Genomic DNA, 27,455 nt, shown 5'->3' with positions numbered 1-27,455 from the left:
AATATGAGCTGTGTTTCTATCACTGCGCTGTACAGCCTGTGGTAGAGGACCATGCGTGTATTGGATCTGGATAGCTCAGCTCAGGTAAAGACACATTTTTACTGAGAGTCTTTCTTAGATTTAACAGCAATACCTCAACATTAAGGGGATCTCACTTTTAACCCCCGTTTCTTCTGCTGCTAGTGAAATGGAGAGGAATCTGCCTTTATAGACTAGGACTATCTGAGTAGCTGCCTGCGAGAAGCAAACTAGTTGTGTCTGTCTCTGTATTTATTTAGTTGTTTTATTTGAGTCGCTGCTCTAAAGGACTGTGGCCATGTGAAATCTTCCTTGACCATTCCTCTTTTTCTTTAGCCTTCACTCAGTATTTCTCATGTCATCTTGAACTACTTGCCTTACAAATATTTTTGCCTTGTAATACTTGTGTTAGTTACACTTTGCCAATGTTTTTTCCAGGTGTTCCTGAAGCAAAAGTTACTTGGTTTAAGAACAAGGTCAAGCTGTCCTCTACTCACCATCTGCATAATGGGTTGCTGTTAATAGCAAATGTTTCTTTATCAGATCAAGGGTTATACTCCTGCAAGGCATCCAATCCCCACGGGGAAGTAACTGAAAGCTCCCAGCTGTTGGTTCTTGGTAAGTCTGGGGTATTTTGATATTTTGGACTGGCAACAGCAATAATGTGGCTACTGGCACATCCAGATGACAGAACTAATTGGTTGTTGTGGAAAGAGGAAATGGCATTCAGGCAGCCCTGTTCTAAAGAAAGCATCAGTCTCCATTTGTACTCTGGGCAGCATCAGTTTAAGCAAGGTGGTGGTAAAAGGAAAGTGGATAAGGAGAAAACGTCTAAGGACAGAGGTTGCACCTCCCAGTCCCAAGATACTCTCTCAGAATTGCTAGGTAAGAAAAGCATTTCTTAACCATGTCTTAAAGTGACTATCTTAAAATGAGAGTGATGGCATTTTTCCCTGTGAAGTGCTCTGTCTCTGCTGAGCAATCTTCCCATTCAAGGCTGTGTGATACTGACACATCTCACAAAGGTCCATAAAATCAGTGTGCTTCTAAAAAGTACATCTCAAGTTCTGTGAATGGTGAATTTTACTTTCCCCGTGCTTTTAAACACCAGACAGAAAGCCCATCTGTGTGATTTGAGAGTGGCAGCTGTGAGATGTGAGTGGAAGTGGTACCTGGTGGAAACTGGAATTGTGCGAAAGGCAATTGTGGGAAAGGCGTTTCCTTTCCTAGTAACTCATCTTCTGTAATTTCTGCCTGCCTGGCAGATGACTGATCCAGACAGACTTTTTAAGTACTTTAGTAGTGCATTTGGTGGTGAAGTCTCAAATTTGGAAACCTATTCCCCACAACTGGGGCAGTACCATTAGAGCATCCACTACAGCTCTCATCTTTCATAACTCGTGAGCTTCCAGAGGATGTATAACAGTGAAATTTTCCCAGACAGTACTAAAAGGAAGGTTCAAACTTTTCTCCCACTAATCCAGACTGACTCTAGAATATCAGTCAAAAAAAAAAAAATCTGGAAAAAAACCAGCTGAGTTTCAGCCTATAAATAAATACTCCCAGATGATCTCTAAATCCTTTTCTGATCATTATAGATGGCTTAGCTTTTAAAGATGGTGAGTTACTGTGAGTTATGCAAGCTGCTTATGTTTGTAAGCAAATTACATTTTTAGTTCCTTGATGGAACAGAACAGTTCAGGTATCCTTGACCTGTACTCCAGGTGCTGAATGATATCAGCAGTAGAAAACTTGCATAATGGGTGCCGTGATCTAATTGAAAAGGGATGAAGCCACTGTTCATTTTGATCAAATATCACATCATTTTCATGACAAGCAGAATTGGGAATGCTAGGTGTTACCTCAATTTTTAAAATAGCATTGTGATTAGTAAACAACTAAATCCTGCAGTTCTCAGCATAGACTGATCCTCTTGAACTCTGAACTCTTAGTCCTTTGGAGTTCTGCCTAAGTATTCCACAGGATCTGGCAGCAATATAACTATATTTAATTAGGGCTTGATCCAAGTTGTAGCAGACACTAAAAGTTTTTCATTAATTGTCATGAACATTTCCTTCATCCTCTACGCTGTATATATTTGCTTTTTCTTCCAAGCTGCTGTATCTCCAGATACCATATAACTCTGTCATATATGAATAGGGACAACCAGAATGCTGTGGTAACCTTCGAAGATGATTTCTTTCAGTTTGTGGTCACATTGATACAGATGTTATTTTAATAATTTCTCCAGCACCTTACCTCACATGAGGCGAAGTTTCAGTAGTTATCCAAAGTTGCTTAATCTGCCCCTCTGAAATGGCAGTGTTGCAGCACAGTGAAAATTGCAGCAATATCTGGCGAGGGGGAGGTGGGAGGGGTAGTGGGAGAAGATGAGCGGAGTCGATGTCCCAAGATGTTTTCTGCTATAGTGTTGCTCATTGTCCCAATCTGTTACCAGAGCCTCCACGACCTCTTCCTTACCTAGAAGACTTGACAGCAGTGCTTAGCAGTGCTGGGCCCAGCACCCATTCAGTGCTGACTTCTCCTTCAGGAACAAAACTGACTGTCAGTCCAGGGAGCTCTGCTCTCATAGGTAAGTCAAGTGCTTTAAGATTTTTAAATTTTAAAGTCTTTAGAGTTTATATTACAATTGCGCATCTGGTTAACCTTTACATTAAGGATTTGGTTGTCCAGACATGGGCACTGAGACAAAAGACGTCAAACAAATGATTTGTTGTGCGTCATAATCACTGCAGAATACTTTTTAGGCCTCAGAAATTTATTTTTAAAAAGAAGGGCCTTTAATTAGTCCAAAGCTGCATGCAGAATAAGGGGTCCATGGTGCCACCCTTTATATATATACAGCACCCTGTAAGAAGCAGTTCCTGCCCTGGAGAGATGGAATTATCCAACACAAAGACAGGGCACACCAGAGTGCTACTTGATCTAAAAGAAGAGACATTGGTGGTTCTGTTTTAATTTTTCTTCTACATTTGAGTAGTTGCCTTTCCATATGCCTGCTACTCATGTTGTATATCCTTCTTCAGAGCCTTTCCCACAGTTTTGTCTATCCCTGTCTACATGTTTTGATCTTGCAAGCTCTCTGTTTTAATCTGTTCATTTTATTTCTCTTTCTTACTTCACACAATCAGTGCTTTACATGAAGCCATATAAGGAATCATTCATCCCAAATGAATGCTTTTCTTCTTTTCATCCTTTTCTGCCTTCCATATAGCTTTACCCTCTTTACACAGCAAGTTCTTCTTGTAAACTCTAAACTCCTGTAAACTTCTTTCAGATCTGTGGATGTGATTTGTTTGCAAAGTGATTATCATTCTTTTCTAAATTTCAGGGTTTATTTATTTTATGATTTCATTTCACAGGCTGCTTTGAAACTCTATTAATTGTCAGGCTCAGATTGGCAAGCAGCTTCCCTAATGAACACATTACTGCATACCATGAAAACGTGTCAAGCCCTACAGCTTAAGAACTATCTTTTCTCCTTTTGGGGGAAGGGATCTGAAACTTTTAGCAAGGGTTCTGCAGATGAGATGTCCTGAATGTTAATACATCTCTGCACTTTCCAAAGCATTCTTTCCTCACATTTAATAGCAACTTTGAGATTTTATTTTCACACTGGAGACATTCTATTTATGTGTTTAGTTTTGTGTGCTTTACTTTTCCAAGTATCTGCATACATCTGCATACATTTGCAATGGCTTTTAGCCTGCAGCTCTGGATTACATTTCTGCTTGCACAAAAACTGCATTGAAATAGTCCTCAGTGGGGAAGATGTCATAGTATTTACTAGCATTGAGTAAATCATTTTGAGTATGGTTTTATTATGCTCACTGATTTAAGACTGGGTCATTCTCCTGTTTCATCCATTCCCTCTCCATTTTCCAAAAAGAGGACTTTAGGAGTTTCAGGCAGTTTTTATTATTTAGAAGAAATAATTGAATGGCATAGGATTTTCTGCCCTGCATGTATACAACCACGTCCAGATCAATTTCATTTGGCCATGTTGTTCTGTACCCTGCTGTTTCACTTCATGGGCAAGGAAATTCCTTGGATTGTAATTGCAAAATAGCAAACCAGCAAACCAATTCTTGAGGCAGTTCCCTCAACTTCACTAGAGTTTTACTGGTTTGAATTTGAGCCTTGTTATTATTCAAACCTAGGAAAACCCACCCAATCAACTTTAATCCTGCTAAGCCTTTCATCATTTATTATGTTGAGATGTTGGCTCTACGTTCTCTGGATGTCCCGTATAAGAACTTTGGTTATATAAATTGCTATATGTGAGATCCCTTATCTGTGCTACTGTTAGGCACCAGTATCTCTTGGGACTCAAAAGGTATTCAATTTGACATGTATTTGGAAATCTGGCATATGAAGAATTGTTGAGTACTGAAGGAAAATAGGATATGTGCAAAGGAACAAAGTGAAATGTGAAGAAAAGGAGTGATAATGAGCTCTGGATGAACATTTTATTTTACTGGAGTTAAAGACAACTGAGTGAAAAATTATGTTAGAAACCTGGATAAAGTCATGCATAGGTTTGCCAGAGTTTAAGAAAAATGGGAGTCAAAACTTCATTGATCACTGGTTTCATGCCTTGGGGGTTAAAAAATGCAAACAGCAAATATTAATACAGTAATGGAAATCTAAAACTACAGATGAGAACTTGTTTGGAAATTAACACATCTGCATCAAATATTTAAAAATGGATAAAATGAGCTGCAAGGCAATAAATAGAACTTCCAGGTTATTATACATGCTATACATTATCTTTTACAAAGTGGATTTGTGCAATGCTTCCACCATCATTTCAGCCATGTAAAATTATTAGCTTGCTGTCTGGAATCATCTCCTATGGGTTTCTTCTACTTAAATTCCGAGGGGGTTGCTGAAGATAAAGATCAGTGTCACAACACACGCATATCTGGTTTGGAGGTTTTCCTTCTTATTGCAAGAGTCATTGAGAAGTCATTTATGTGCCTTCACAGTAAAAGCAGAGGAAACTATCTGTTAAAAGACCCATGCCTTGCTCAACAGAGTCAGCAACATTTTTATCTTATATACTTTTTTTGCTTCTAAAGTTTTGATATTCCAGCCAGCTTTCTAGGCCCAACTCATCATTCAGTTGAAGAGCATGATGTAGATGGTGGCTTGCACAGAGATGCTTACCCTGCTCCTTCATGAATGTTGAAAATGTGCAGAGTACTGCAGTCTGCCCCAGTCCTCTCATTCATTGTCAGGTTGCATAGTAGTCACTTGTCTGTTACCTGCAGATCACACACCTGAAGGACAGGACTATCTCCAAAGCAGAGCTAGAACACCCATGAGCTTGTCAGTGATGAGCCACAGACTGTCATGCACATTCTGATGTTCATGACAGACACACAAAAAGACTTTACATTATACATAAGATAAAGTACAGTTGATTTCTGAAGTGACACAAATTGACATTTGTCTAGAAAGTTTTCACATTAGGTCTTAAACTTATTAGTGTTTCTGTCTTTGGGACTTTTAAAATTTTGATTACATTTTTCCTGAATGTTGGTGGTGAAAATGTTACAAGGAACATCACTCTTTTCACCTCAGAAAAAGTATTTTGTTTGTCACCTGGTAAAATTTTTGGGTTTTAAAAATATTCATGACCATTTGACCTCTGTCAATTCTGATTACTTCATGGTGCTATCTTTTGAAATTATATGAACATACTAAGCTCATGTATTTTCAGTAGTTTATCAATGCTACAGTTTTTTTGCCAAGTCCTTAGACACATTTCCATGAGTCTTCAGTTCTATGAATGTTAATAGTGGCAGAAACCAAGCTTGTAGGATCCAGTGTTCCTGACTTCTAAAACTCCTGCAGAAAATGCTTTCAGCCTGTCAAGAATATGTGCTTTCATTTGGGTTCAAGCTTGTTATTTCCTGTATTTGAATATAATTCAGTGGAAAACTAAGGATCTTAAAAATCCTCATGGAGATTCACTACAACTTCTCATATATATTGTGTTATTATTGGAGACCAATAATCAGCAGACTTGACAAAAGACACAAAATACGATTTTAAAATATGTCCTTGTTTCAGCACTGAAAAATACTGAACGTGTTGTAATTGTTTGTACAGTGAAAGATGAAGCTTTAATGACCCTGACATCTATACATTAGTTATATTTAAGCGAGAGTTTTGCAGGAACATTGGAAAAAGTTTCAGAAATAAATACTACTAGGAATATGAACATGTAGTACTCCCTGTAAATTTTCAGACTGAAGTAAAGAAGGCAGAAGAAAAATGGTATTGTTGGGAATCTGATAATATGAATAAATGGGGAAAAGCCTAAGCAATTATTTGAAGTCTGATTCCCATCCCTCCTTACTTGTAAGGGATACTGAAAATTACTCTGAAGTTAGATCACAACGTGTATTTTTCTATGACCAGAAAAGTACAGTCAGTTGTAAAAAAAAAAGGGAATACTGCTGCACTGTATTTCTTGTGTTCTCCTTGATTACTTCCATATTTACTCACTTCACAAATTAGAACGTGATTTTACTGTCAGCACTGCAAACATAGTCCTAAAAAGCAGGTTTCTTTCTGGTTTTATATGTTATCCCAAATGACCACAGAATTAGAGCAGCTTTGCTGCCAATTTCACTACTGCTTCAGAAGATGACCAGCTGTACAACAAAGTTTGTTCTGCAAATATCAATATTTGAAATGCAGCTCTTTCTAAGACAAAGCAATAAAAACTTTATCACTCAAAAGATACAAAGGATTTCTTTTACCAAATTTACTGTATTTCATTCTCATTTTTCTTTTACTGGCAGTGGCATATCCCACTCATTTTCCAGTAGAATTGCTTAGGTTCCCAGAAGACCACCCAGAAAGCAGAATCAAAAAAGAGTCACCTTGCTTACAATGGTCAGCCTTCTGAGTTTGAATAAATTACTTATTTAAGAGGCCCAACTGCCTTGGTGCTAAAGCCCAAGTTTAGGGTAGGGTTCAGATTTTTTTTATTATTTCAGACTAGTACTGACTAGCTTCTGACTAGTACTTGCCAATAGGTTTAAGGGTTATCTAGACATGATAGCAGACAGAAAAATTAACCTAGATGTTTCTGCATGTTCTTGATGCATTATAGTGAGCCAAATGTACAGCTGACTAATTTAGGAGAAGAACCAGATCAGATAGATAGACTAATGTCAGGATCAAACTCTTTCAAGCAGAGCCAGAGAAGTCAATGCTGCAGTTGCTTGCTAAGTACTGTGCCACAACATCTGGCTCCATAGGACTGACACTTGGTCAAAAATCAGTGTGAAAAGCAATAAATTATCCCAATAAACACAACTGATCTCATCAGTACAAATTTCTTCAGTTTGCTGATGTACTCAAGAGCAAGGATATGTTTTCTTGTAATTCCACTTTGCTCTTCCCATCTCTACCATGAGCCTGGTTTTAATTTTCCTATATTTCGGAATTATTGCTGAATTAAAATTTGAAGAAGAAATGCAAAATAATTGCAATCTGCACAAAGCTGGCAAAAATAAAATTTGTGAGTAATTTTGCAGCTAAACTGGCATCTGTGCTCCCCTTAAGGAAAAAGACAGCTGCAGAATCTGTGCATTAGGATTCAGATAAAATCATGAATATCCAAGAAGTATTTTGCACTATGCAATTTTTTCCCTCCTCATTCTCTGTAATAAATTGCCGATCATGTTTGAAAATAAGTTCTAAGAATATTTTTTAGCAACTTTATTTGATAAACATTATGTCTAGTGCGATGAGGATTAAGTACCAGGTAAATTCATGGGATAGCCTTAATTTTGTTATCTGTTTCTTTCAATTTTTGTCTCAGTAAAAAGTCTTCTTTGTCACTGTATGTGTGAGAATTCCCAAGTATATGACCTTTCTGTAAAGACTAGAATTAAAATTAACGTGAAGAAAATGTGCCATTATCTTTGCATTTAATTGCCTAAACGTATACTATCACATTGATTACATCCTAAATATTGTATAAAGTTCACAGAGTGTTGCAGGATCTTCCTTCTACATCAGAGCACAGCAGACTGTGTCAGACTACGCTGTAGGATTGCATTGAAATGTGAGGCTTTTCTTTTGCATATACACACCGTGTACATTTTGGGTTAAAAATTACGTGATGATGATGCCTCTGAATGGTTGAAAATTTTGACTGCATTAGAACGGTGTTTGTTTTTCAGGCAATCAGACACTAGTCCAGCCACTGCCAAGCTCTGAACACAGGGTGAAAAGAGTGATGTCCTCTAGGCAATCTGCTGCTTTGATTTTTTTTCTGCCTGCTGTTTTGTGGCATGAATGATCTAGTCTGACAACAACTGATCTATAGTAGTGGTCAAAAATGCTTCCATATAATATAATGTCACTCTGCTGAATTTTGAGTTTGTTGTAAGAGTTGCAGCCCTTGAACTTTTGTCTTAAGCTTTACCTGAATCACTGACCTAGATTTTTTTCTAATGAAAGTAATGCAGAGTTCCACTGAGAAAAGTCATTGTGGCTACATAGACGTATCAGACTTGCTGAGGGTGTCCTGATTTGGAGACTTCCCCTTCTGCCAGCTTCCTTCACATAAAAGATCTTTTAGACTCTGCAAAATTTGATAATTATTCTAAAGTAAGTATTAAGGGAGTCTGAAACACTATGGGATTTCTGGCATGATGACCAGAGGACTTCTCGATTACAAGTTTTGAAGCAACCTGTCCCTCTATGATAGTCCTCACATCTCTCAGAAGGGCTGAAGTTACAGCCTCACTGGAGCAAGCATCACTGCCTTTCCCAAACCATCTGCCCTCTACCTTGTCTGCTCTGCATTTTTTATTTTCCAAGTGCCACCTGAGATGCTGTTTCAAAATGTAGCAAGTTTATATTGGGTTATGAAACAAAGAAAAATTATACAGCAGCACTGACATTTGCCACTTGATAATTGCATTATGTGCCAGCTCTTGCTCTGTCTTTTGTTGAGCTCCTTGTGCTGTAGTTGTTCAGTGCTTGTTCCATGAGCCTCATCTGACTGCCATTTTTCTCCACTTAACCTGGAGCTGTGGCAGTGGTGGGGTAGAAGTTTACAGTTTAACTCCTTTTCTGTTTTTGTCATGAACTTACTAAAGTTAATGACAGAACTAAGAGCTATCAAAGTTAGCTCAGGTGCTTATTTAAGTGTGCTGTATCCATTATTGTAGGCTTTGATTTTTGATTTGCTGCTGCTGATTGTCTTCAGAACAGTCCTTATTAATACATGATTCTCAGTGTGTAGGATTTCTGTTGTCAGACTAAGTTTTAGGAAACAGTATTTACTACTACAGCTTGAAAATTCCCTTGCTTTTTAATGGCCCCACCATGTGTCTGTGTATTTGGGAGCACTTTTTACAGCCACTGTGGGGCTGGGAATGAGCCTGACTCAGTTTTGGTTGAATACCAAGTATATTTGCAGTGCAATGTAAGTGATGCCTAATAACAACATGTGTGGCATGTGTTACCTTGGGTAGCCAGTTGAGGTGTTTTGAGAACTGTTAAAACCCATGTCATATGTTTAGTATAGTATGTTTCAACTGCACCTTTGGAGCCATAAATAGTTACTTAAATGCCTTCTTTTATTTTCTTTTTTTTCTTTCTTTCTTTTTTTAAAGTGCTACTGTTATCAACTCAATTGGCTTATTTCAAGAATTCCTAAATATTTCATTTTGCTTGTTTAGCATAAATTCATGTTATTTGCATTCCCTTAAAAATTATAAGTAAAAGTTGTAATTATAAAAATATTAATTCTTTCTTTTGGGGTTTTTTTTTGGATTCCATTGCTTTTTATAAATTTTATTTCATTCAGTGTGTGAAGGCAATGAGAAACAATTTGTATAATAGAAAACAGTTAAGTGTCTGTCACTTTATAGTATATTGAAAGATCTTTCTCCATAAGAGAAACTACAAAGAGATGTCTCTTAGTTTTGCCTCTTCAGCAAAACAGGTATTACATACATATGACTTTCAGACATGGTCTTACCTACCTTCAGTTGGTTTAAAAGTTGTATACATCCTATCAATTTTTCATCCTTTTGTTAGATACAGGATGGAATTGAATTTTAACTCCATTCCATTTAATGTGCATTTCTCATTTCAGTCAGCTAAGGAGGAAGTAAGCCCTGACAGGAAACTGGAGAACTGTTTCTCACTACCAGTGATCACCTGCACAGTGTGAACACAGTAGCACAGTGTCAGCCACAACACAGCAGTTCAGCACCACACTTGTAATCTATTCAGATTGGTATCTGGCTTCTCCACAGTTTGTTCAAAGCATTTTGTTCCTCACTTCATCCTTAATCTCGTTTCTATTTTGAAAGCATACTTTATTTCCTTAAATGTAGTTTAGAGTGGAAATACTGTTGTGTTTTCAAGTCCTGTACCAGCATTAATATATAAGTATTGCTTTAATACCATTTATTCTGGTCCACAACTCTTTTGTGTTAGAGTTCAGTAAAATAACACAGAAATACAAAATCAAAGAAACTACCTGATCTTGGCCTGAAGTCTTCACTCAGATTCCATCTTTAATAAATATTAGAAACATTTCCTGGGGCTAATCATCCTGTCAACAGTAAATTAGAGAGTTATTTGTTAGACAAAAATGAAGACATGAAAATAATCTATTTTTAAGAAGAGATACCTATTCTAAAGGCAGTGTTGTATTTTTTTAAATTTACTAAATACATTTTCAAATGTATTTAGTACTTGCAAAATTCATTTAACATTTTTACCATTGTTTTCTGTGCAGTATCAGGCTGCCAAAAAGAAAAGGAAACCTAAGATCAACAGCCTTTGCGCTTGTTTTTGTCAGGTCTGAAAGTGCAAAAGTGGTGAATGGTTTGTACTTTGTCCTCCTAGTCTTAGCAAGTTAGCCCTTTCTGCAACTACAGTAATTGAGAAACTGTTGCAAAGGTGTAGTGGGGAGCTGAATTTGGCCTGGAGTGTGCATTTATTCCTTTCTCTAGAGAATCTGTTAGAGTTGTTGTGGAACGTCAGTCTTCCCTTTCCAAATTTCCAAACTTGCCCTTGTTATCCTTGAAATACTAACATTTCCCCCTAAGATTCCATTGTTATTAGATTTGTGTTTCTGTCTCCAGCTTTTGCACATCAGTGGCTCGTCCTGGCTTTAAATGAATTCAGAGTCCCAGTTATCTTTGGAAGGGAGGATGAAGGCAATATTTTCTCTCTCTGCTTAAGGACTGAAGGTGAAAGGCCCTTTCATGCCTGAACTTTGACTGCTCAAAACAGTCCCAAAAATGTGTTCCCTGGTCATCTCCCCAAGGGCTCCAATGCCCGAAAGCTCTGCAATAGCTGTGCTGTCTGGAAACAAAGCTATTCCTTCTTAGTCATTATAGGGATGGGGTTTGAGCTTTGAAAGGATAAAACAGTCAATGTCCACAGGGACTGGGGAAATAGAACGTATCAGCAATCTGCATGAAATTGTATTAAAATTATTCCTGGAAGATAGGAAGGAGATATTGATGGACCATGTGATTTTATTGTACTCCAGCTCTCACTTACTATGTAAAAAATATTATCCACAGCCTGTGAATCCACATGGGAAATGTATAGGAGATGTCACTTGTGAAACGTGAGTGATAAGTATTAGTAAAGTTTAACTGTTAAGTAATAATTACGCACTGGTAGTGCATATCTAGGCAATAGTTTTGGGGAGTTTTCCCCCATATTACTGATTACTGGCTGTTACTTTAGTTAATATTTTATATATACAGTTTGGAAGAAGAAATGCTATGTAAGACTAGTAAAATAGTCAGTACTAAGACGGTAGTGTTTTTCCTAACAATATTTTTTTAAAAGAAAAACAGCATGAACCAGGACCATCTGCATGCTGAATTCAGGTTGATCTCATCTGTGTGTAGCATCAGGCTGACCTTTCTGCTTTCTGCATTTACGCTCTGCAGAGTCTTGCAAATGGAAACAATAAAACTGGGCTCACAGCGTGCCTGCTTTAGTTGTCGTGGCTGCATGCTGACCTGTGGAAATCACTACACTAGTCTTAAAGGACAAGTAAACTACAAAAGAATTGGAATAATCTAGGCAAAAGCCATATAGCCACTTTTTAAGTTTGTCCATTTCCTCTATATTCCTTTGTCTTTCATTGTTTTTACTTAGGCAACCTTTAAACTATAAGGCTAAAACCTTTCATGTCACTCACTCACTTGAGAATGATTGTCTTGGAAACTGCAAAAGTTATTTTTGAGCAAAAGTGGAAAAAAAATGAAACTGCAGGAATAAATAGAAACATTTATTCCCTTACAAAATTAGGGACAGGGAATGAGCAGCAGAGAATGCTGTGTCTTTATTGTCAGGAAGGGAGTGCTGGGTAGAGATAACTGCCAAGGATAAAACTGCATTAGACCTTGCCAAAGAAATTAAAACAAATAGCGGACTCTTCACCCCTATAAATACAAGTAAAAAAAGGGAAGAGGTGAAATCACTGGGGGCAATCTGCACTCTGTCCTTCTGCCTTTTTATTCCCCCTTTTTCCTTATTTTTAAACACTTACTTGCATTTACTAGTTCATTTCCAGTACAACTTTGTCATTGTGACTGCAGGGTCTACTGTGCACGTGTCAGTCTTTTGCCCGGGAGCCCTTGCTCTCTGAAATACCAGTTTCACGGGGTGAATGAGTCCCAGTGGGCAGCTGTATCCAGCCCACACCCTTCCCCACTGTGCACACAGGCAGGGTTTGACAGCAGCAGGGAAGCAGCATAGACTCATGTAGCCACTGCTTCAGTGAGAGCCCCAGTAGCAGACAGTTTCTCCCCAGTGTCTGGATCTGCCCCTCAGCGTGAAAATGGCCACGGGTCACCACTGGCATCTTCTACCTTGTGTGAGACCTTCTGACCTATAAGCAAGACAACTTCAGTTTTGCTGAGCAAGAGAGTATCTTCTGTCATAGGAATAGTGTGGTTGGAAGTATGATTCCTAGCAAAAAGTTAGGAATAAGTAGAAAAGTAAAGGCTATAATAGCCCAGTCCCCTAGTGTTAGTTTACGGGTATAACCAAATTCAAGAGTCACAAGGGTTCCTAAATGAAGTAATGAGTTCCTTAAGTCGAGGATTTGGTCTTAATGATGTTTGAAAATCAACTCTTCAACCTTCCTGAGCAGATTAATGGCAATGGTATTTTCTTGTAGGAACTTTACTTGTCCAGTATATGTTAAAGTTCTCCTCAGGTAGACCAATAAGAATGGAAAGAAGAGCAGTAACAAAAATGTCATGTTGCAGAATTTATTAATTGTGTCGTGCAGCTGCAGAGACTTCACATTCACATCTTCATTTGTCTCAGTGAATAATAAATTGTAATCAAATTACACGGAGATGGCAGTATTGAAATATCAGCTGATGGATTCTTCCTTTGTCTTTACAGTATTTTAAATTCATACTCTTCCTTTTTTTATCCCATTCCTTTTGAGCAGTACTCATGTGAAAGTTGATGTATATGTGTTATGTTTGCTTATACAAGACAGTTCTTTCAGAAGGGATTTTGTATACAATATAGCCATTCATGCACATACATGTTAATATTAAAAAAAATATATAAAGCTTCAGTACAACCAACTAACCATCAGAATAGGTTACATTTGCAGAAACTTAGAGACCTTTCATGTCTCAATGACATACATATCAGTGCAGGACAAGCCTAAACCAGAAGCACACCTAGTAAAATATGCCATCCCTCACATACAGCATTTCTGCCTCCTCACCCCTGCAATTGGTGGGGATGTGTTACACTGTGGAAATCACCTAATTCTTAATTTTTTTCCCCAGGAAATAGGCAAAAAACTTAGCTGGCTTTCTCAGGTTATACGAGTCTCACAGAAGCTGGCAAAGCCTTCAGCTGATATGAGAACTACAGTAAAAAGTGTCTTGTAGATACACTTCCTTTCAGGTCAACAGACAAGGAACTCACTGAGAATTTAAATTGCATCATCTGTGCTGCTGATCCATAGATTTCACACAATGCTTTAGAACTTCAGGGTGTTTTCAGTTGCTGTTTCTGGTGTGATAAAAAAGAAAAAAAAAAAAAAAACCCAGCTAACAAACAAACCTCAACAAAGCCAAACCTGTAAAGGCTCAATTTTATCTGTTTGGTTTTCCAACAGATTTTTTTTTTTTTTTTTTTTTTTGTGTAACAAAAATTTCTGGCTTTTAATATAACAGAAACAATAAATAACATTTTAAAATGTTTTTAAAAGAAAGAGTAAGAAGAAGGTGGTCCTGTGGCTTATGTAGCAAATTTGGCGATCAAGTTGCATTTGTATTGCATGTTCAAGGATGGTCCTTGAGTTTATGCCAGGTTTATAACTCCCCTATCCTGCCTTTTTCAATACCAAAATGAGGATAATCAAAAATAGTGGGAACATTAGAAGGTCTGATATAAATAATTTCAAACGAATTATAGATTTTCCAATTTGCAGATTATCTGTCTTTTGGATTTTACAGAATTACTTTTTATCATTATGAGAAAGTGAGGAGAAAATGGGATGGAATCAACTCTTTCTCCTAATTTTGACCCTTTCAAAGCATATACCTGGTTTAGTGATCAGCAGGTTTTTCTCATGTACCTGTTTTTTAGGTTGTGCTGTCGATGGGCATCCAACCCCAAACATCACCTGGCTTTACTCTGGTGAGCCTCTCAGCCTGCAACATCAACTCCTGGCAGCAGGACGGATTCTCCATATACTCAATGTCAGTGATTTCACCGATGGTGAATTCAGCTGCCTTGCTCAGAATGAGGCTGGCTCACTCACACAAGTAATGACCCTGGCTATACAAGGTAACTCTTCAGTCATTTCACCCTGGAAAGCTCTTGCCATGCACTTCCCTGCGCTGCCTTTCTCATACTGAACTTCTCCGCTCTGGATTCATCACCATGGAAATCAGGAAAAAGGTGTCTTAATAACGTCTTGCCGTGGACATAGACTTTCAGGACTGTTGGGTACATTACAGTGTCTTAGGTTTTACTTTACTAAAATGACACCGGATATTTCTGCCCTGCTGAGCACAAAACACACCTTCCTGATTCAAGCTGTTGTCCATTGAGCCTGGACAATTTTCTTGTCCAGAAATTCAAGACGGAGGTGGCAGGGTTTAAACCTCTTAAAACAGAAGCCCCTGTATTAATACACAAAGCTCAGTGTCTCACAGTCCCTTCTTCCTTGAAAACCCTTCACTTGTAAAAGTTCTTGAACTGTTTTTGTTAGTGATCTCCTAGAAAAGGTGATAAAGCCACAACAACACTGTGGTGCAGCTGGGGTGGAACAGAACATGCAGCTTTCATTGCTGCAATTGTCAGTGATGGAGAGGTGAAGAATTTAACTTTTCCTTCAATTTTTGCTATAAAATTGTGCATGTGTTGCTATTCCCACATTTATCTTCACAAATGATCTGTGTGAACTGTCTGGTAAGAGAGATGGTGTTTCAAGATGATAGAGTCTCAGATACTGCTGGGAGCTACAGCGAAACCTATCTTTATTAAGTAACACACCTTTAAAAATACAGATGCTCACTGGTATCTGGCTTCACTTAATTGCCATAGTATGTTATTAACTTTCCATGCCTGATGCTTCTAAGCACCAAAAAACTGGGTTTGTTACACCAAAGGCAGTCAGGGGTTTGAATCAGGTGCCTTGCAGGTGTAGGCATCTCCGTTTCACTGTATCCCTGTGTTTCACCCTGCAGAACTTCCTGAACCCTCTCCATTCTAATTAAATCCCTGCTGTCAGTTTTCCAGTGCTAACATGCCTCTCCCACACTTCCTGGCAGAGTACCGGTGGTCGGTGGACAGACTGACGCCTTGTTCGGCTTCCTGTGGCCACAGAGGGCTGCAGCTGCCCCAGCTGAGGTGCCTGCTGGATGGGGCTGAGGTCAACACATCCTACTGCAGAGAGACCCCCCAGCCATCTCTGCAGCCCCTCGCGTGCAACAGGAGAGACTGCCCTTCACGGTTCGTCTGGCTCGTGTGGGAGTAGCTTACATGCATTTAAGATGCACTGGAAGACTTCTCTGTGCGGGACATCACGCCACTGCAGCTTCTCTGGCCCCTGTTTGGAGAAGTCGTGGCTAAAAGGGAGTTTTTGAGTGCTAAATCGAGACAGTCGGGATTTTGTAGCAGTGTTAGTGGAAAACTTTGACGGTATAAGGTAGAAAGAGAATTCACAGCTTGCAGCGTCTTAGGTCACACCCTGCGTTGGTCATAAATTTCATGCTTGTTCTGAACGCTGAATGCATGGAAATTTTGTCACTCAAGGATCATTTCTTTTTTGGCTTCATAGCAGTTTGCCCAATGATATAACAGACAAGAGGCTAAGTTTAGCAGCTATTTCATTATTTTATTCTGAATTCTTTTGTTGCTTGGAAGTCAATACAGGCAGGACTGTAGCTGTAGCTGCAGCTGCAAAGTATTCCCTTAGCAGGGTGAAAATATCTTTTGTAAAATGGGCACATCTCATAAGATCTAGTAGGCATGAAGGGGGCTGAGTTCTGCCCCTGTTTGGAGTCTGCTAGTTTGTGGAATTGTAACTCTCTACCCTTGTAGTCCCCAGGTTTTCACTTACTGCTATATACAAATGAGCCAGGACAGCTTGAAAAATTTCTGGCTACACCTAGATCTTCCTCTGGCACATCTCAACTACTGTGTCCAATTTCTGACCCCTCACTATAAGAAAGAAGAAGGACAGAGAAGCTAGTGAAGCATCTGGAGTACAAGTCCCATGAAAAGTGCCTGAGGAAGCTGAGGTTGTTTACCTTGGAGAAAATGGGGCCCAGGAGACCTTACCACTCCCTGCAATTGCCTGAAAGGAGGCTGTAGTAAGCTGGGGAGTCAGCCTCTTCTTCCAAGTGACAAGTGACAAGAGAAAAGGAATCAGCCTCAGGCGGCGCCAGGAGAGGTTTAGATGGGGTGTTAGGGAAAAATTCATCATGGAAAGGGTTGCCAAACATTGGAACAGTTGGCCCAGGAAGTAATTTAGTCATCATCCTTGGGCAAATTTAAAAAATGTGTAGATGTGGTGCTTAGGGGCATGGTTTTACAGTGGACTTGACATTGCTGGGTTAATGATTGGACTTGACGATAGTCAAAATCATTTCCAACATAAACGATTCTCTGAGTTCGCCCCTCACAAAGTCTTTTTTTTTTCTGACCCCCTTTGGTGCAGAGTACGTCTTGAGCTTATCCTGAGAGTCAGTGTAGTGTTGTGCTCCCTCCATATTAAAAATGTCCTGCTTCTGCATTTCAGTATCACCTTAGCTGAGTTGTGTAAACATGTTTTTCCATATTTTTCATGGTGTTATTCCCTCCTCTCCCTTATTTCCGATTTGGATGTGTTATGTTCCCATATACAAGCACTTTAAAGTAGTGAGCATCTCAAGAGAAATTTAGTACAACTTCCCTCATTCAACAGACATTGGCTCATTCAACAGTGATTTGGGACTTGTGTTAAAAAATGACAGTCTAAACTGAGGCAAGGAGAGGTTCTAAGCAGCCTGATGAGAAGTGGCCAGATTCACCATTCTTGCTGTGTCTTGGGCATATTGCAAGTTTCTGTTTAATTACCTTTTAAAATATATTCCTACTCTTCTTTGCAGGCAAATGTTTTCTGAGTTGCCAGCTGAGTCATAAGAAAGAAACCAAAAGAGATTTGATGAAATATGAAACATGCTCATTAGCAGCAGTTTTCCTTGCTGTTGACAATAAATTCCATGGGAATGCTTTATGTCTTTTTATACCTTCCCCGAATTGTAACACAACCCCTAATCCTCCCTCAGCTCCTGAGAAACTGCTGAGATGTAAGCTTGGAAATAAAAGTTGATTGACATGCAGACCAGAGCCTTATAAGCAGTGCGGAAATTGCAGGTTCAGCCTCAGCCAACTGCATAAAAGTACCAGTGTTCTTGTTTTCCAGGTTGGGAATATGTTTGTTTATACTTGTTTCTGAGACCACTGGAGTTAATCACCCACAGAAGACAGAGAAATAGAAACGGATGTCTCTCCATGGGACTGGGGAATGCCTGTTGCCTATTTTGTAAAGTAATCATAAACACTGCTGGTGAGAGACGTGATAGGCAGTATTTTACTCCCAAAACCACACAGATCCTGCCAAGTATCCAGAAACTTAATGAAGCAAACTGCCGGCTTGACCATAAAACTGTTCAGAAAACTAACAATCAGTTGCATTCTCCCTATTCCTACCTAAGGCTTTCCCAAACCTGACTGTATAAGTGTTTCACCTAATGATCCTTACAGTGACAAAATGCATTAGACTATTATTTTCTGTTACTTACAGCCTTTTAGCTAGTTGGACTGGATTTTTTAAATGCCAGTACACAGGGGTTCAGAGCCTCAGCCTCAGCTGGTAAATGCATAGTCTGAGCTTAAGAGGAAAGAGGAACAGTGTCCTTCCTTCCCTGGGCTAACTGTTCCTGAGCAATGTTCAGGCTTTTCTGGATTATGCCAGCTGTCAGGGATACAACAGAGGAGGCAGGTACCAGCAGGACCCAGCAGGCTTTTGACTGTTCTCTCACAAGTTTGAAGTGGCCTGTGAGTTACTCCAGCAATTACACAGAGATAGTTTTCCCTACTAAGGAATGCTGCTGGGCTAGTCCTAGCATTGTACTACAGCTTGTGACTGAGGCCTCCATGGCACCATGGTGTAAGAGCTGACTTGCCCAACCCCTCTGCCAGGGCTACAAGTATTTACTAAGCCTCTAAAAACAGCTTTAAGGGCAAGAAAATTAATTCTGGGCCCAAAGAGCATTGAGAAAGATAAATTCATGAAAAAGTTGCCGTTTTCTCAATTTTCATCCTTTGAACAGTTCCCAGTGAAAACTGGGGGAGGCTAAGGCACTGAGATGTTCCAGGATCATGCCCTAAATGAGCCAACCCACTGTTGCCTATCTTTGGTCCAATTGACAAAGACCAGTTGATGCTGAGGATCCTGCAGACAAGGCATGTGCCTGCTCCCTGACCTGCTCTGCTGTCTCTCCCAGGTGGATGGTGACATCCTGGTCTCCTTGCACACAGAGCTGCGGTGGAGGCCTGCAGACACGGCGAGTGACGTGCCAGCGCCTGACAGCCAAAGGCAGCTCCATCCCAGTGTCCAACGAGGCCTGTGCCCAGGCGTCCAAGCGCCCTGTGGACACACAGAGCTGCAACAGGCAGCCCTGTGTTGAGTGGGCAGCCTCCTCCTGGGGCCAGGTAAGGAACAAAGTGACCTTCCAAGGGCAGCCCCATAGTGTGGGCTAGAAAAAGAGACATAAAATGAGAGTAGCGATTTTTCAACCTAGTATCTTTAGGTTATAGTTTGCAGGCTTTTGAGGCGGGAACCAATTTGTTCAGGTCCTTCTTTCTGTATCTGATGCACTGCCTGCTTGGATTTCTGTAGCTTCTCACAATCACTAGAAACACACACGAACATGAACGTGCTTATGAACAGGGCTTTTACTACAGACCCGTGTCCTCCAGCGGAATGGTCTGCAGCTCCTTGTTACAGTGATTTTTGACACATCTGGGAAATAGCGTTCTTCAAGTCTTAATTCCCCTTACCAGCCTGTGAGAGTGCTTCAGTCTTGACTGGCTGGATTCAGGACTGATGATTGTGATAAGGTTGAAGGCAGGAAGACTCTGCAATAATTCACTTTTACAAAGTTGCTGATTTTGCCTGAGAGTACCAAAAAGTGTGAGCTTTCTTGACTTGCTTCATGATGAAAGGCAGAATGGAGGGTTAAAAGCATTTTCAAACTACTTCCTGCTGCTTTGCAGATCTTCAGATTTTCTCTTAGCAGATTGCATTGCATCAGGGTTTTTTATAATGTTGATAGTAAAAAGTGCCTTCAGCTACTAGAATGTGTAATTATTAACTGCTTGAAAACACCTTTGTTTAAATCTTGAAAGGAGATTGAGTTATTGTAATACAAGTTAAGCTTGGAATTATCACTTTATATCAAAGAAGAAAATTTTCACTCCCTATGAAATTTCAGGAAAGGATTGGATTATCTTTGCAAAAACCATTATGGGCTATATTACTCCCCATGATATCATACTCAGCTGAGACAGGCAGTTCGTTCAGAATTAATTTCTGAATTTTATACCTAATCTCTATGCATTGTGATATAATATTTATTCTACCTATCTTACAAAAAAAGGGTTCAGGTTCCACATGGTTGCATACTGCCTAGTCTCCAATCCAGAGGGTTATTATACGTAGTTAGGAATGTACACTGGTTCAGTAGTACATTGCTTGGTGGTATTATGGGGTATCAGCTCACCTGTTGCACAAGTGTAGCAATCAGCTTTCCCAGCTCACAAAGAAAATAAACAGCTTACCTGCTCTAGCCCTATCTCTAGAATTAGTTCCTTTCCTTCATTTAATGTTCCTGGCATTTTGTTCTCCACTGTGTAATCCCAAGGTGTTTTAAGATAGTGATTGACACTAATGACCCCTTATTCAACCTTCAGTTTGTTCTTTGATATAATTTCCACACACTTAGAAAAACCAGTTTCCAATAGTTGATGCAATTTTAAAATAGCAGAAATACATGCTTCATACCTATACCAAGTTATATTTTAATCAAAGGAGAGGATTAGGAGAGTTAAACTGAAATGTAATTGTTAAGCTTGAATATGTTAGGATGGCCTTAATTTTGGAGAAAGCTTGCATATCTTTTGTGCTCCTCATGCTTCCTGCTTTTGTTTATTGTCCTTCAATGCTTTTAAATTTTTCAATGGAGTGGAATATGTCCTTGGTTCAATGCATTCTTAGTTACTTGGCCAATTCACATGCCGCAAAATGCACAGTGAAAGTAGTGTATTGAGATTTCCTGTATGGATCATAGGCTCTTGGCTAATGGCATGACAGCATTTAATTACCCCTAACAGATGTATTTAAATTATTGAAGAGAAGAGTTAATGAATCTAGAGAGCAGATACAGAAATGTAGTTTAAATGCTGCTGGAGGAGAGTGAGGTGGAGCAGAAAATGGCTGCACAGTCTGCCTTCAAAGCTAGCGGAGTCCAGAAAGCAGCTGAAACTTCTTACTTTCTCAATAGTCTCTGAATGGCAGTATGCACTTTATTTCACTAGCAGTTTTATAGAAAATGGAACTTGCCCTGTCTTTTACCTCCCCTGAGTGAATTTTCTGTGTTTGCAGTGTAATGGGCCTTGCATTGGACCACGACTGGCTGTACAGCACCGGCAGATATTTTGCCAGACCAAGGATGGGACTTCTGTGTCATCTGATCAATGCAGTTCCTTACCAAGGTAGGTACCAAGAAACGTGTTATGTCTGAACCCACAGCCCTTTTCAGAGATATTCAATGCACTAGTGACTTAACTGAAAACTTATCAGTTTCCCCTATGTGGTAAAGAGGTCATGCTGCAACCTGTACAGTATGTGTAACAAATCTTTTCAGGCTTACAGCCTGGAGTTCCCTATTTAATCCTAGGAGCTTCAGGCCAGTTGGCCAAAAACTAGAAAATCTTCTATGCATGCCAAATCCTGACTACAAGTCTGTGCTGTATCTTCTTAAGGTGCCAGTCTTCTCACTTATTTAAACACAAGCTGTAACAGAAAACAAAGGTTTTATTTTCTTGCAGGTTTTGTTTTCCTGCAGATGAACTCCACTTTCAACATTGTAATGACATGTGCTTTACATGAGACAGGTATACAAATTATGATTGATCATGACTGAATATTAATGTAATTGGCTTGTTGGCTCTCACTCTTGGTTTTTCACTACCTGTGTGACAAATAAATAGGAGCCAAGTGTGCCTGTACATCCTCTGTGAGACTATCTTCTGTTCTATTCTGTAAAGCCATAACTGACTGTAAAGCCATAAAAAAGTTACAAATCCTGCTGGACCATATTGGTCAGCACTCATTTCACCTTTTAGCAGATCTCTGGTTTGGCTCTTCATGGAGAGGGCATTTCAGCCAAATCCTCAAACAGTTCAGATGGTCATTTAGCCTGGTGTTGGTATACCAATGTGCACCCACTGAAGGTCCCTTGAGAGCGGTCCAAAAGCGCTGGCCTCACCTGGCAGCCTTGGAAGATCTGATCCGCGCAGTACTCTGGGTGAATTATCTTTGGGATATGACATACAGGTGGATGTCCCTCCCTCCCTCCTCCCACAGGCCATTGAGCACCCAGAACTGCTGGACAGATGCCTGTGGCGTGCACTGGAGGGTCAGCCTCTGGACCGTCTGCACGGCCACGTGCGGCAACTACGGCTTCCAGTCGCGGCGCGTGGACTGCGTGCACGTCCGCACCAACAGGCCCGTCATGGAGCACCACTGCTCCTGGAGGCCCAGACCAGCAAACTGGCAGCGCTGCAACATCACACCCTGTGAAAACGGTACTTGCCTCAGGGGAGGGAGAGAGGGAGGGAGGGAGGGGAGGCTGCCGAGTGGGGCAGGAGAGTCGTCCCTCAGAAGCGCAGCACTGGACCTTGCAGCTGGGCATCCTGGGGAACATCCAGCCCAGCCCTGTGCAAAACGCAGTGTCTAAAGCTCAGCATCCTAGAGAGGGGTGCTGCCCATTGTGGAGGCTTTTGGCAACGGTATTAGTGCTGGGATTGTGTCTCCTTTCTAACAGCATGAGAAATAATTCATGCAGTCTTCTGGGAAAAGTTCACCAAGTCGATCAGAGGGATGGAGCACCTGTCATTTGACAAAAGGCTGAGGGAAATGGGATTGTACAGTCCTGGTTTTAGGGTTGTGACCCACTTGTGGACTTCCAGTACATGAAGGGAACTTAGAAGAAAGATGGAGCAAAAGCTATTTACAAAGCCATGTAGTGGCAGAACAAGGGGGCATAGGTTCAAATTGAAACAGAGCAGTTTTAGTTTAGATATTAGGAAGAAATTCTTTACTGTGGGGGTGATGAGACTGTGGCACAGGTTTTGCAGAGAAGCTGTAGATACCCCATCCCTGGAGGTTTTCAAGAACAGGTTGGACAGGACTCTGAGCAGCCTGGTCCAGTGAGAGGCATCCCTGTCCACAGCAGGAGGCTTGGAGCTACCTGAACTTCAAGGTCCCCTTACAATGCAAACCATTCTATGATTCTGTTATTAACCTTCCATTAATGGTACAGACAGAAGGAAAAACACATCACAACCAGACTTATGGTTGTAGTCCAAATCCAGTGGGTATGTGGATTATGGGAAATCCTGCAGGCAAGACTGCTTTCTTTCAGATTACAAACAACAAATTGGGCCTGTCAGGGAACTAGAAAAGTTACTAATTAAAAAAAAATGAAATTAACAAAAGACAAAAGACAGCATGCTTGTTTGGAAATTATGCTCGCATCCTCTATCTTGCAAGCCAGTTGCTTTGCAATCATTGCAGATGCAGTAGCAGAACCCACATGTGCTTGCCTATATTCACACCAGCTCTGATGCTCCCTCTCAGCAAAGTGGACTATGAGGTCCAAACTCATGAGTTTGGAGGGCCCTAATGGAAGCTGAAGCAATGAGGGAGATTACAGGTGTCAAGCAGGACCTTTGCTGATGCTCCAGCCTCTTTCTGCTATACAGAAGTGTCCCAAACCCCAGGGGCTTGCAGGGATACTGGACAGTTTCCAAACTAAAAAGCAAGAGGCTGTGGGTCTCAAAAACTGTACAAGTGGTACCAGAACCTAAGCCCTACTGGAGTTCAAAAGGTGTCTTAACATCTTCATGGTGAGTGGTTTCTGACCTGTGAAAAACTGAAAACCGCTCCCAGTCAGCTGGGGTGACACTCCCACACACTGCACACTCCTCAAGTGTGCAAAGCTGGCCAAAGTGTCCCTGCCTACTAAAACAAGTATCCAGTTTAATTTAGTTTTTCATCTTTGGTTTAACTGTTAGGAAACTCCTACAGCCTCTCTAAAATGCTGATGACAAACTGGCAGTGTCGGAGCAGCTTCAGGAGCCCTTTCCCCAGGCTTTGAAAGTAAATGTTGCCTACCTTCTTCTTCTTGCCTACCTCATTCTTCACCGATCCTGTGGACTTGCATTTGGTCTTTGCAGCAAGTCAAGCTCACGCTCACAGTATGACTTCCCAACACAAAGGTTCTGCTCTTGGCCACCCAAGGATGTATGTTCTCGGGTAAGAAACCCTTTGTTCGTAACTTTATCACCATTTCTTCTTCTTGTTTCCCCTTTGGCAGTGGAATGCAGAGACACCACAAGGTACTGTGAGAAAGTGAAGCAGCTCAAACTGTGCCAGCTCACCCAATTTAAGTCACGTTGCTGTGGGACTTGTGGAAAATCTTGAAGACAGATGAGATGAAAATGGAGGAACAAGGGGATCACAGCCTTTTCTTCACTAAGCAAAGGCTTTTGCAGAAAATACAGATGGATGGAATGATCTTTTTCATTTTATTTATTTATTTCCCTTTAAAAAAAAAAAAAAAAAAACTTTAACAAATCATTGTTGTAAAGGGACTTGACAAGTTTTCCCTACTATGAATCTGGGAGACAGAATGCAGATAGACATGGTCATGAGGGTAGACCACAGAGTCAGAGAGACCTATGACACCAAGAAATGGGTATGAGAGGAGTGGGGCTTCCCCTCAATCTGTGTACATGCCTGCAGGAGACACCAAGAGATAGGAGAGGAAAAGGACCACTGTCAAAACCTAGCATCATATTACAGAATCACAGAATCATGAAGGTCCAGGGAGACCTTCAGATTTATCTAGTCCAGCCATTAACAACACTACCATACCCACCCCTAAACTATCCCTGGGTGCCACATCCAGACTCTTCTTGGACACTGCTGGAGATAGTGACTCCATCACCTCCCTGGACAACTTAATCCAATGCCCAGACAGTTTTTCAGTGAATATTTTTTTAAAATATCTAGTCTGAGCCTCCCCTTCTCAATTTGAGGCCATTTCTCCTCATCCTAGTGTTTGAAACGTGGCAGAAGAGGCTGACCACCCCCTCATTACAACCTCCTTTCAGGCAGATGTAGAGAGCCCCACGTGGTCACCCCTGAGCCTCCTCCCAGCTAAACAGCCCCAGCTGCCTCAGTTTTTCCTTATGGGATGTGTCTTTTAGATCTTTCACCAGCTCCGTAGCCCTTCTCTGGATATGCTCCAGCACCTCAGTGTCTGTCCTGCAGTGAGGGCACCAGAACTGAGCACAGGATCTGAGGTGTGGCCTCACCAGTGCCGAGTACAGGGGGACAATCCCTGCCCCGCTCCTGCTGGCCACACTGCTGCTGATACAGGTCAGGATGCCATTAGCAACCTTGGCCACCTGGGCACTGCTGGCTCACATTTACTCAGGTGTTGACCAGCACCCCCAGGTCTTTTTCTGCCGAGCAGCTCTCATCCCTCTTAGACTACCTTGAGAACACAAGCACGTGAGTTTGCTTTATAAACTTACTTGTTACATCCAAGATGGGAAGCCCTTTTAATTTCTAAACCCCTCTCTCCTTCCTACACCAGGCAAGGGACATCCTTGTGATCTTTGAGGATCTGGTGTCTGGAGAAGCTGAAAAATGTTCTGTAACAAAAGTGGGTCTGAAATACACCTGCAAGTGTTTCCAGTTTGAGCTTGTGAGGGAGAATTGGGGACTTAAGGGTTGTGCTCAGCACAGAGGTGTGGTGGTGATGTAAATAATTAACCAGCAAAAGGAGAACAAGTATGACGACAGACTTAAGTACAGACCTGCAAACACTGTTCCCTAGAGAGCATAGGCAGGAAAGAAAGAAATTATATGTGATAAACAAGAGACACTTTGCATACTGCATCCTACTAACACTTATTTAGAAAAAAGGTCCTTTACTTCCCAAAGTTCTGGTACTTTCAGACCTGGGGTTTTGGAAAAGAACTTGAAGTGGGTCTTTCTATTTTGTTAACGTGAAATTTCTCTTTCCTGGCAGCCAGGCCTTTTGGATAACTGGTAGGAAAAGAACTTTATTCTGAATTTTCATGGTTGTTACTACTCAGTTGAAACAGAATCACTTTAGCATCAGCCCCATTGGACTAATGCAAATAATTTGTAAGAAATTTGCTCCTCTCCAGCTGCCTCCCACAACAAAACAAGTGCTAGAAAGCAGGTCTTTAAGTCCATGTATAACACCCTGAAGGTACAGTCTAAAAAATGAGACTCAAACATCACACTCACAGCATGATTTTGCATGCAGGCCATGAGTCCTCCTAGCCGGCTGCAGTGGATATTCAGCTGGTGAAGTGCTGCATGATATTAGTTCCTGGACATTCTCTGCTCTGCTCAGAAAAAAATAAAATAAAATTAGAGGAAATCTACAAAGAAGAGAGTTTGACAATTGTGGAACTTTAGAGGGGACCTACCTGATCTCAGGTTTTGCTTCAAGACCTTCTCTAAATGAAAGGTTGGGTTGTGCCTCTCCTGTAACTCCTGTTGGGGCTAGTGCCTTGTGGTGTATTTATGAAATGCTGTTCAAGTACTGCTATGTACAGCTTTCATGGTATGTGGATTTATCAGTAAAACTGGGGATCCATTATTGAGGTCAGTGTCAGGTTCATGACATTAATTGTCTCAAATTGGCTTACTTCAAAACATATCTGGGAGTGAACACTCTTGGTAGAAATGGGTCTTCAAAAATAAGTATCAGTGCAACTTTTTATTTAAAAAAAAAGAATTACTTTCTGTGTATGTAAATGTATATCTTTTCTGTATATTTATTAGGAATTCTTGTATAAAAAGTGCAATATTAATAATTGTACATTATTTTGTCCAGATAAAACTATTTTGTTTTTTAATCTCCCCAGAATTTTGTTCCTCTAAAATCAACAGTAATAGTGTATTTCTCTTAATTTTAATAGCACTTGCATTTAATTGGGGATCTGCTTCACTGTGCACAGAGTGCTTTATAGATTATGACATGAGGGAGGGATGATGTTTTTAACTTGTGAAATTATAATTATGCATGGAATGAAGGACAATTCCTTAATAACATAATAATAGCAATGATGATGATGACCATGTGATGGATATTTTTGATACATTAGTTAACAAAATGCAGCATGGGGAAGGATTTTCTTTTGTGTAAAAGCAGAATATGTTCAAGCTATCACATGTTCCATTGTATCTGTGTAACTGTGCACAGGATAAACACAAAGGATCTGATCTGGTGGGGCCACTGTGTTGTCTCTGCACAGTGTGGACTTAATTTCACATGTCTGTCTTCTGAATTGTGACTTGGCAGCATCTCAGTAATATAAGGATTATGGTTATTTTTTAAAAGGATGCTTTCCTTCTCTAAAGAGAAAACAAAACAGCAAACTTGTATTTATATAACTTTTTGTACAAGTAATGCGGCTTACTTATTTAATTACAACTGTCTGACGTGTTGTTTTTTAGTCTTAAAAACAAAAGCCAA

At 40.3% G+C, this 27,455-nt stretch overlaps 1 protein-coding gene across 1 annotated transcript in view; it reads left to right on the top strand.

Annotated features, from left to right (window-relative positions):
• ADAMTSL1 (ADAMTS like 1) overlaps window positions 1–27,455 on the top strand; it is a 307,052-nt gene extending 279,597 nt beyond the window's left edge. The window contains exons 23-30 of the mRNA XM_058044542.1: window positions 457–636; window positions 2,477–2,611; window positions 14,680–14,880; window positions 15,870–16,050; window positions 19,092–19,299; window positions 21,251–21,360; window positions 22,235–22,455; window positions 24,249–27,455. Coding sequence (XP_057900525.1) covers window positions 457–636; window positions 2,477–2,611; window positions 14,680–14,880; window positions 15,870–16,050; window positions 19,092–19,299; window positions 21,251–21,360; window positions 22,235–22,455; window positions 24,249–24,355 — 1,343 coding nt within the window. The 3' untranslated portion in view covers window positions 24,356–27,455. The remainder of the gene's footprint in view (window positions 1–456; window positions 637–2,476; window positions 2,612–14,679; window positions 14,881–15,869; window positions 16,051–19,091; window positions 19,300–21,250; window positions 21,361–22,234; window positions 22,456–24,248) is intronic.

The sequence above is a fragment of the Melospiza georgiana genome, chromosome Z, assembly GCF_028018845.1.
Source record: "Melospiza georgiana isolate bMelGeo1 chromosome Z, bMelGeo1.pri, whole genome shotgun sequence".
NCBI lineage: Eukaryota > Metazoa > Chordata > Aves > Passeriformes > Passerellidae > Melospiza > Melospiza georgiana.
This window is presented reverse-complemented; position numbering and strand designations above follow the sequence as displayed.